The sequence below is a fragment of the Larimichthys crocea genome, chromosome VII, assembly GCF_000972845.2.
Source record: "Larimichthys crocea isolate SSNF chromosome VII, L_crocea_2.0, whole genome shotgun sequence".
Lineage (NCBI taxonomy): Eukaryota > Metazoa > Chordata > Actinopteri > Sciaenidae > Larimichthys > Larimichthys crocea.
In genome coordinates this window covers 16,556,184-16,567,490 of record NC_040017.1, presented here as the reverse complement: position 1 = coordinate 16,567,490, position 11,307 = coordinate 16,556,184, and the positions used below count along the sequence as shown (strand labels likewise).

Sequence of the window (11,307 nt, the reverse complement as noted above, 5' to 3'; positions counted from 1 at the left end):
TAATAACCTCCACATTAAAGGGTTTTCTTGATCTTTATTTATTGTACGCTCAGTTTATAATGTTCAATGAACCCACACGTTAGACAAATAGAAATCTCTGATAGACAACATGGCAAATGTACAGAAATATAATACACAGAGAACATATGTACAATTATTGATATACAATTTCTGAACGGTTTCACAGTGTGAGTCTAAGGGCAGGGTTAGGTACGCAGACAGAGTGCCAGCTCAATAAGGGAGTCAAGGGTCACACTGCTTCCTTCCTTCATATAGTGAATACATAAAGTGTCCTTTACTGTATGTATTTTAATATGGTAAACAAGTCAATATTGAAAAGCCTGAGATGTGTCCCTGAGGAAAAAAACACACCTCTACAATCAAAAATCATTTTGAACAGTATCATTCTCTAGGAAATCACAGCACAGTGGACTGTGTTTCATTGGCACAGAACACTTAAGAGAAGGGCCAGCCATCTTTAAAGCTTGTTTAAAGGTGAACATATTGTATGCCTAAAAGACAGGTGATTAAAATCAAGAATGCAAGACTGAAGTCAGTGCATCGATTAGTGTGTATCAATAATCAGGTTTAGATAATAATTCACATAATACACCTTGTGACAGAGGGTGAATGTAGTGAACGTGTGCAACATCAAGAAAGAAGTCCAGTGTTCAAGTTGTGCATTTTGTCATGTTGCCACTCCTCCACACCAGCATGCAACCATCAATCCATCCTTATGTCTAATTTATTTCTTCATAAATTGCAGTTGTAAATGTGTAAATCCATCTATCTCTCTGAGATGACTTCATAGTGCAGGGTTTTATTGGGGGAAGTGGGAAATGTAGATCAACAGCAAGACGCATCACGGCCTCTCTTTCTGTAAGAGGCAGAGAGAGAGTTAAGATGAAGAGGTGAAGAACCTGTGAACTACAGTAAATCTGAATATATTTAAATCATTTGAATGCATGATGTTTTATTTATTCCATTCTTACCTGCATATTGCTGTAGACCCATGCCAAAACACTGCTGACTTTAGTGTAAACACCAGGCTTGTTTCTCTGACCACAGCCAGCTCCCCAGCTGGTGATCCCCACCAGGTACCAACGTATGTCTCCCTGGCACACTAGAGGTCCACCACTGTCACCCTGAAAAATACAGTTCATGCTCAGTTAATGCAAGTTCAACTCTAAAGTTTTCAAGATGTTTAGTTTCAGATGATTGTAAACCTGTTCTTTGACACTGACTGCTCACCTGACAGGAGTCTTTGCCTCCATCCAGGTCACCCGCACAGAGCATGTTCTTGGTCACGGCGCCTCTATACACGCTGCGGCTATTACACACTTCTGAACCAATGATGTCCACAGTCACCTCCATCAGGTCCCTGGAGACAATGCCTGCATTGGAGGAAACAATATGCTCATTAATTTTTCTAACAAGGCTGTAAAAGATGTCAGAAAAGTAGCTGAATGAATGTGAAACGTTGCCCATCGGCCATTAACACTGGGTCTTATATCCATCTTTCTGAGTCGCTATGAGCCTCAGTAGACAGAGAACAGACATTAGTCTCTCTGATAGGTTACCCTTGTTCCCTTAGGGGGTCCAGACTTTGTTCTGTGATGCCCAGCTCAGCCTACCTGCACTTCATCTGATGCCTATCTGCCTTCTTTTGACTTTTGACTACTGCTCGACTGCCCTAGCTCTCTGGAGTTGTTTGTTATTCTTGTTCCAGATTGTAATCCTGCCTTTTGACCTGGATCTGTGATCCAGTGTTACATGCACTCATTTATTTGTTATTCTATCATGTAGTTTAAAGGCAAATGATAAATTGCTTTACCCCAGGGACACTTAAGACACCATTTCCTTATCAACACAGTAAAACCCAGTTTTTGAATGAACAAAGGGGATAAAATGTGCCTGTGTGCTTTGATCTGGTCTAATTTTACTTTGGATTATATGTACGCACCTCACTGTGTCAATCTGCTAATTGCTATGTGGGTAGACAACCATTATATAATACCCTCAAACCAAAGACTTGTTTACAGGGATGGAACAAGTTTTCAAACAGCACTAGGTCATAAAGGGCTTAAACTTTTAACAAATATACAGATGTTCCTAAAGCAGATCATACGATGTGGCTTTTTTTGCTACAGTGGAAGCTAATAGAGAGCCAATAAAAATAAACGATAAACTATGTAATTTGTTATATTTTTAGGAGAGTGTATTTTGCTGTAGGTGTCTGCATATGCCAGCTTACCTAATCCTTCCTCAGTGGTGCCAAAACCTGAGGTCCAGCATCTGGTTCCATGGGAAAATTGCTGTCCAGTGGTTGGCAGACAAGCCGGCTGAACTTCATCTACAGCACAAAAATATGTATTTTACTTCCACAAACACAGCAGCAACTGTGTGTGCTTAAAGGGATAGCAGTGTAGACAGATGCACGTACACACACACTCACACAAACACTGGGCAAGAGCTGGGCAAATGAGATTACCAACAATATGACTGTAGACTCAGCCCAGCCCATTTAAAAGCTCAGCCTCAACAACAAGAGAAAAACATTTCCATGGTAGTCATTGTCCTGTGTATTTGCTCTACCCAATGGCACCATGTTAGTTTTTGGTTTATGTTTAACAAACACATTTATGAATGTACGGCCCTTCACTACATGATGATAAAACTATGTTTAAATCCTTAGATATTAAATCCCCTTTTTTGTAAAAAACAAAAAACATGAACAAAAACATGAATGTGAGTGAACTGTAAGAGTAACTGACCACTGAAAACAACTGGAGATTTAAGTTTAAGCAGAGCGACGTCCAGGTCATTGGTTTTGTTGTTGTAGTCCTCGTTCAGTATGATCTTCTCAACTAGGTAGGGCTGAGGTAGTCTGTCCAGAGACACCACTCCACTATACACTGTCCAGTACTTTGCCGAGAGAGATAAAGGATTACTTCTGCAAAAGGGAAAGATGTAAAGCAATAGCAATGGTGATTATGTTTTCAGCATATATCATCTTAGAATATTTGCATGACAACTTCCAAGAATAAAAATGATTATTACAATATCAAAAAAAAACAGGAAGTACACATTTTCTGTGTCAGTCACCTTGGGAAGCAGTGGGCAGCGGTCAGCACAAAATCAGGAGAGATCAGGACACCTCCGCAGACATGGGATCCTCTGTAGTGGAGTGACAACTGCCAAGGCCACTGACCTATCTTAGCTATGCTACCCCCAATGATCCGGGATGTGGACTGCTGAAGACCACAGTCTGGAAACGGAACAGGAGACAACGTGAAACAATACCAAAAAACAGCTAAAACATCTGTAAGAGATAATTCAATATTATTCTTTGGTGAATTTCAGTTAAATGGTGGTGATAGAAAGATCATATTGTGTTACTGCTTTACAAAACTCTGTTCGGTGCATTGAACACCAATGTGTTCATTGTATATACTATACAAGTTTGCATATTTCACTCACATGGAATAGATTTTTATGTAAATGTTGAATGTGTGCAGCATTGATATTTGCCATCTAGGCTTTGACCTCATCACTACCCACAAACAAACACTAAGATCAACACAGCAGGTAGTGAGAGTGTTGGCAATGACAGCAGATGTTGAAAGTGTCTGCACAGTTTTCAATATTAGAGGTGTGCCAATAGGCACAGCACTGCTTAGGTAAAGATGGCTGAAAGGGTGTGTTGGATGCATGTTGTGGTGCCAGGAATATGACACGTACTGCAAGTGTTACAGCAGACCCAAACATTCAAATTGACTCCCTTAACTGGCTTCCATGCTACCCCTCATATTTGCTATATTATGATGTACAGTATTTCACTGTTGGTTTTCTCATTGTTGAAACTCAGCCTTATCACCCCAATTTGCAGATAACATGGTCTGTAAAAAGGCAGCAAATGGCTGCATGTGCAGAGAGAATGAGAGAGCTTGTGTGTAACTGCGTGTGACACATGACTTTAGGAACAGATGGAGGCTCCTTACCCATACACTGCAGGGAGACAGTCTCCTGGTCTGGACAGGAAGAACTGTGTAATATGACACAATGAGAAAAACATGTCAGTTAACATGAGCACATACGGGAAACCAACTGGTATTTTTGCTGTATTATAAAAAGAGAAAATAACATGTATAATAATAATAATAATAAATATTGATAGATGTAACACAATGAGATTGATTTCATGATAAACTGAGATTTGAAGGATCACAAATTAAGTCTGAACCGTGTATGAAACAATGGGGGAAAGGACTGGATTGTATACCTGACATTTACCAGACCCTGGATAAGCGAAGATGATCTGCTGGTCAATGTCAAACCAATGGATTCCTGGGATTTAATTGCTTTGGTGACATAAGACCTGAAGATGGAGAGAAAGGCAGTTCAGAAAGCTGAAGAGATAAACTTACACACACACACAGACCATTTTGTTGAAAGCAATGTCTGATTGGGCCTGAAAACTCATTCTGGTTCAGTCACACTGAGACACCCCAGAGAGACCCGTGGAGAATCAATTCAACCCTAAACACACAGCAGCAGGTGAGGAGAAATTAGATGGATCTCAGTGGGTAAATTACAGGTTGGAGATAGAAACCCACATGTTCGCTAGCTGCTGTTGAAATTGGGTCTGGAAAAAATTACTAGCTAAATCACTCTTTCATGAAGTACAAGATAGCTCTGAATGATGATGGAAAATAGAAATAAATATTCTAATGTTGGATTGCTGATCCAAAAAGGTTTTCAGCTCTCAGCACTGCTGCACCAAGACCATTTTGTGTGTGTCGTTTAGGCAGATTTTAGGTTCAGGTTTCAGTTTAGCTTTGACAAAATTATAACTGAGTCAAAATGGTGATTATTTACTTTCTGAATCCTAGCTGAGCGCAGGTCTGGTCAGCATAGTTCTGGTCCCAGCCTTTATAGCACACTGGTAGGAAGCGGCCATCTTGGGATGTCCTGACCTGCACGCTGTTGTCCTTGGCAAACCTCACTGCAGAAGAAAAGGAGGGAGACAAAAGAAAGAAGCCAACTTAGATGGTGCCGCTTTAGTGGGTTGTGCTTAACACGATGTGACAGTAATGTTGAGGCTTTAATCTGTGCGCTGCTGCTGTTGCAACTACTGTACAAACAGTGAAAGCACGAAATCAAATATGAAATAAATTAGCTTCACTTGGCAAGACTCAACAAATGCAAACATGCTGCTGTGTGCAGCTCCTTCCATCTTTTAACACAATTCCCTGATATGAGTTATATTAAAGTACTTTTATTAGTGTAGATTCAAGTTAAGTACATGTGCCTACCATTGAATATTACCCCAGTTATCAAACCTATGTATCAGAACTCAACATGAAGATCCTCTTGCCTGTTTTCAGGGTATCCTTTTGGCTTGCAAGTGTCTGCCCATCTTGACCATCTGTCCTTGTATTAGTCTAGCGCTGGTAAGGTCTAAGTGTGTGCTTGTGTACGTGCACGTGACTACTCACCACAGTTTGTTTCATCAGTGCCCAGTTCACAGTCTCTTATCGCATCACATTGGACAGTATTGTTGCTGCAGGTGTCATACACTGGCAAAAGGTTTTCCTTGTAGTGCTCATTGTCGTTGTCGTAGAGGAATGCTGCTGTTGCCAACCGGGTGCCGTAACGAACTATGGTTTGGGTAGAGTAAGTGATCAGTGGGAGTAAGATGAGGTATTTATTATTGTTATAGTTAATTAGAATCTCAAAACACTGGAATGGAAATGGAGGGGAGAAATAACAGCCTTGTAGAGTGCTTTTGTTCTGATTTATCTAATATAAAAGTAAGCCATCTTGCAAAAACAACAACACAAACAAGGGCACAGAAAACATTGTGACTAACATACTTTGCATGCAGTTACAATAACCCAAAATAAAACATTTATTTTCATTTATTTATTTATTTTTTAAGATTATTTTTTTGGCCTTTTCAAGCTTTATTTTGATAGAGACAGCTAAAGAGTGACAGGAAATGTGGGGAGAGAGAGACGGGGAATGACATGCGGGAAAGAGCCACAGGTCGGATTAGAATCCTGGGTTTCCGCAGCAAGGACTGAGCCTTCGCACATGGGGAGGCTGCTCTACCACCTGAGCTAAACACCGCCCCCCAAAATAAATTATATTAATTATTATTAATGACAATGTTCAGTGATCTGTGTGAATAAGCAGAGTATACCTCCAAGCCAGATGGCCAAGCCCAGCAAACCAAGCAGCAGTAAGGTTCCCCCTGACCCTCCGAAACACTGGGCATTATTCTGGCAGCATCTCTTCGTCTTAGAGCTGGGGGCTGGACACAGACAGCATAAAATATACACACATTAACAGTAGTCAAAGGGACTCTTTCTCCATTTGTTTTGTTTGTACACCTGCATCCATTGTATTCTCAGGAAAACATAAGAGCTAGGAGAAGAGAACACTCACGTATGCTTGGCCGTGTGACTGTGGGAACAACCACAGGCGGTGGATACTGGGGGATGTAATGTGGATGACTTGGAGGAGTCAGGCCAAAACCCACACCATACACCACCTCCTCATAGGGCTTGAGTGGGGGCTGGGTGTGCACGGCAACAGAGTAGTAAGGAGGAGGGGGCTCGTTCTGTGAGGAAAAGACAAGGAGAGTAAATACATAGCAACATGTCATTATATAGATACAATCCCTTATTATAATAACACACCATGTCATGTGAAGTCTTTATCCATTGTATCATCCATTACCCTTGGAAACAGGACACCATGCTATATTTAAGATCTATTATACTATCAGTAGATAGACAGACAATAGATATGCAGGCAGATCACCTGCATGTTTTTGGTTGCCAAGACTAGGCACATAGCTCATTGTCCTCAATGCAATCCTAACAATATTATCAAGTCTAGGCTGAAGTCCACACCTGCGTGGCAACCTTAGGCACAAAGACGCAAGTGATGTATCCAGGCAACAGTGTTTAAAATATCAGGTTTCAACAGTTCATTTTTTAACCTTTCTATGTTATCTCTTCTGCCCATTTTTAAATCACAGCTTACAGTAGCGGGTGATATATCTTTTTGTTTCTGTTGCCGCCATTCTGACTCACAAAACTATGTTTGGGAAGGTTTCCTCGACACTATTTCCTTGTTCATATAATAATATTTCCTGAATATACCTGAAACTTAGCTACACTGAACTAGGATGTTACGACAGAAAATACATTGATAGGAAAGGCCAAGAACAAGGATCAGTTAGGATTAGTAGGCTACTGTACGTGGAAATTACAAAAAAGTTTAAGATAAGATGGTTGTTACCATCTGTACATCTGACAAATGATAACTATGTAGCTAGAGCCAGCTGCCCATTATCTTAGTTGAACACAAAGAGTAGAAATGGAAAAAAACAGCTAGCGTAGCTAACAAAATCTGCAAATCTGCACCTCTAAAGGCCACAAATTAACAGCCACGTCTGACATATTTGTTTATTGGTTTAAAAACACAGATCACTGTATTATACACTGTCTTGGCCATGCACCCAGTTTCTCTGAGATCTAAAAATAAAATTGGCTGCTGGCACTAGTTTCATATTGACTGTACAGGCACAAAAGTTGCCATGTCACGCTACAATTTCAACATGTAACTCTACTTATTATACTGCTAATGTTCTCTGGAATGCAGCCTGGGATGGTTTAAGGAGGTTGAAACGTGACTAAACACGTTTAGCCACATCTGACACCAAGTTAGCAGTGAGGCATTACAATCTCGAAGATTACTTTAAGTGTAGTTTTTTGTACCTAAATACAGTCAAAAGTTTCCACAGCATAGCAGCCGCTCAACATGTACATCACATTAGAAGTTTGGTCAGTACTACAAAAATTCTGAAATGAACAATTAAGGGTCTGTTATTGCCTTTGCAATACAGTCAAATTAGTCTTAATTTCCAAATCTAGTGCACAAATAACCCTATATGATCTCCAAAACTGTTATGACCCTTCACCATTCATTACTGGGGTCACACCTTCATAAACCGATGGGTGGGGGGGGGGCATCCTTTGTCGAAAAAAGAATGGAATTAATCTATCGAGCTGGTCCTGAAAAGACTCTGGGTGGACTTGCTACAAAAGGTTGTTTCACATGAACATTTCTATTGAATGCTGATCAAGTTTCAAAATGGGCTATAGGCAACATACACCGCACTTAATTTAAGTAAAATGGCTGAGCAAAAATAGGTGGAGGAGCAGGTTTATCATATTTCGCAGCAGAGTACACTTGGATCATCTTCCATAGTTTGCCTATCGGCCATTATGGGAAAGTACTGAAAACGTTAAGAGATTAGGGATTCGTATGACATCTTAAAGGTCAATATTTCACTTTAACAATAACTATGATAATATAAAGTTACAAAGCTACGCGACATAAAGTGTTACCTGTAGTTTTCCAGTCTGCAGGGCCTAAAATAAATCAAAGCACATACAACACCTTGTATCCTTAGACTCTCAGTTTGGATAGGGAAACACTAGTTTATGTTGGAAGTCTATGGTTACAGATGATATCAAAATCTTAGTTTAGCCTTTTTCAAATAAAAAGTAAGGTTAAGTGTTCCTTTATAGTCTCAAACTCAATACACGTTGGATCGTCTGAAAAATGCATTGCAAAGCTGAAAACATGGCTTTTTCTCAGCTTATGAAAAGTTGATGTTGTGAAGGTAAATGGTGAAATGTAAGGTGGAGAGCCTAAAGGCAGAAAATATTTTAACAGTCTATGTAAAAGCAATATTGAAACTGCTTCTAAGCTGCTCTCTAGCAGGTTTGTTATTCATAATCCCTCCAATGAACAGCACGTATAGAGGCCCCACAGCTTTACAGAGATCAACACACTGAAACTCAAACAAAGCAATCAAAGAAGCAGATAAACCACTCATGGTTTCAGTGACAAGTGAGTATCAACTTGACTATTTATTTGAGGAAGTTTAAAGTCAGAGAACAGGCCAAGAGACACACTTAAACAAATAAATAAGAGAAAGACAAAGGAGGAACTTACCGGATCATGTTTTTCCATCGGATTCAGGTCAGCAGAGAGCAGAAAGTGGAGGTGAGAGCAGGTGTGTGGAGCTTATTCACATCCAGGTGTTTACTCAGTGTCACAGAGCAGCAGTTAAAACATGGTGGTGCCACATTAAACACGTCTACTCTCTTCTTTCTTTTCTTCTTTTCTCCTTTCTACTCTTACTGATTGTCACTGACTTTTATTTAAGCAACAACAGGTTGGCTTCTTGTCTAACACCTCCCACCTCCAGCCTCCATCGTTCACTCAAGCCTTCATTCTTCTCCTAACAGAGACGGGCGTGCCCAGTGCACCAGTTTTCCACCTGCCAGACCGGTTTCGGGGCAGCCAGAGATTGTCAAAGCTTGTTTCTCAGTATGAAGCTCCATTACGGCTCGAATGACACCAGCTGAGCTGTCCTCTTGGTCACAGAAAGTGACCAATTAACTTTTTTAAAGTTATGGGTGAATGATTAATTTCAGTTTAATGCAGAAAGTATTATCTGTAAATTTTACATCCTGGACTTTACGCCAGTAAAAGGAAAGAGCTGGAGAAAAATAGCTTTGTCATTGCTATCGAATCCAGTTAATAAAGCTAATGATTAAGGTGCATTCCCTTTTGTAAATGTAATTACTGTTTGTTTGTTTTTAATAGTGTGCTATTATTATAATGGCACACTGACCTACAGTTCTCTGATTTCTTCATCACCTTCTTCAACCTCACTTTTACAACCACTTACATTCTAGCTCCTCTCTGAGCTCCTAATATTTCACCTGTGTCTCATATTTCCCATTTTAACATTAGTTTCTTTCACCTGAGATCCTCTACATCGCCATCACTGCCATTGTTTTCTTATCCCTGTCCATTAATATAATGTTTAAGTTGATCGGTGCTTGTCAGGGTATGGAGATCCCACACAGTTGATCACTTGCTGTGTCTCCCTTTGTAAGCTTCCTACTGGTCAGAGTAGTTTTGCTTTACAGTACATTTCCCCTGCATCTTTCACCCTGACACAGTTTAGCTTGCGGGTGCTGTGTGGTAAGGGGGACATCTGCTTCTACTGACTTGGTGCACCTGAGTACCTGCTATTGTTTATAACAAATCAACAACACATAGTTGTGAATATAGGGCACTCTGTTGGCGGCCCATACACATACTACATAATCACATTGTCCTACTTTTGGGGGTTTTGCACTCTCTGTGGTATGTCTCCTGCCCAGTCTCTCTAATTACTTAATTAAATCAGTTTTAAAATATAGGTCAGGATTGCAAGACATCTGAGGTTTATCTTAACTTTTATTATTATTTATAAGAAGTATCAACAGATGTGAAGATGTGTTTATCTTGCACCACAACTAGAGGGTGATCTCATATACAGTCTCTTAACATATGCACATGTAACCACTCTTCATGTACCGAGTACATGAGAAAAGTCCCCGTTACGAACAAAAGCAGATGATCTCTGACATTTAAGTGAAGCTCCCACGCCTTAGATTCACTTATCAGTTCTCTGTCAGCCTGCAAGATAGAAACTAAAAAATACAACGCCAAAATACAGGTCCCATGGTTTCATGTGTTTGCATTTACCAGGAACTAAAACTTAAACAGTCACACGTGAAAAGGTGAGAAACAAAAGGGGAAACCGAAGTTACACATTTGGCTCTGATTAGGAGAAATGTGCTTTCTTAGAATTGAGAAGCAGATTTTTATATGTCAAGTACTGACTGAAGTACTGAGTTTGAACACTCTAAAACAAGATCAGCTAATGACTGACTTCTCTTGTGTCCTGATGTTTTTAACTCTAAGTGTAGTAAAACTTGTATCGATGCCGTTTCAGCAGAACTCATTATAAACACCAGTTTAGCATGCAAACAGCAAGAGTTTGCTGTTTGCATGCTGAGCCAAATGTCCCGTGAAGAATGTAAACATTGTATTTAGCAATCAAACAAGGTGATGGAAAAAACAGGCTGGCTGTGATTTAATGTAAACAGAAGAGAGATAGTTGGGCAACCCCCAACTATCTCTCTTCTGTTTACATTAAATCACTCATTCAACAGTAAATATCCTTTTAGTTTGAGGGGAACTGTATTATAAATCCATCTTATTATTTCCTATTTATTATAGAGCAGTATCAGACACAGGATCCAGGTTTATAGTATATGGGAAGATTTTAGGCCTTGTATATAGTTGGTTGATGCACTACTTAAAAAAAAAAAAATGTCAACCCACAACTACCTTAGAATTTTAATTTGTGCTTAAAATCTGTGG

General features: G+C 39.8%; 1 protein-coding gene across 1 annotated transcript; it reads right to left on the bottom strand.

Annotated features, from left to right (window-relative positions):
* Positions 1-2: 2 nt before the first annotated feature.
* On the bottom strand, positions 3-9,424 carry tmprss13a (transmembrane serine protease 13a). Its single transcript, XM_019274270.2, has 13 exons — positions 9,037-9,424; positions 6,451-6,625; positions 6,206-6,316; positions 5,499-5,660; positions 4,879-5,005; positions 4,283-4,378; positions 4,002-4,045; positions 3,106-3,268; positions 2,775-2,953; positions 2,255-2,353; positions 1,252-1,394; positions 993-1,145; positions 3-877 (listed from the first exon to the last, which is right to left on the bottom strand). The coding sequence occupies exons 1-13, from the start codon at positions 9,052-9,054 to the stop codon at positions 863-865; spliced, it is 1,485 nt and encodes a 494-aa protein (XP_019129815.1). The 5' UTR covers positions 9,055-9,424; the 3' UTR covers positions 3-862.
* Positions 9,425-11,307: the final 1,883 nt, after the last annotated feature.

Bases quoted from the DNA above. Each gene is read 5' to 3' on its own strand.
- tmprss13a (XM_019274270.2), bottom strand. The intron at 5,006-5,498 runs GTGAGTAGTCAC...TTTCTTCTGCAG, and splicing joins CACTGATGAAACAAACTGTG to TGAGGTTTGCCAAGGACAAC. The intron at 3,269-4,001 runs GTAAGGAGCCTC...TTCCGTTTCCAG, and splicing joins TGTCTCCCTGCAGTGTATGG to ACTGTGGTCTTCAGCAGTCC.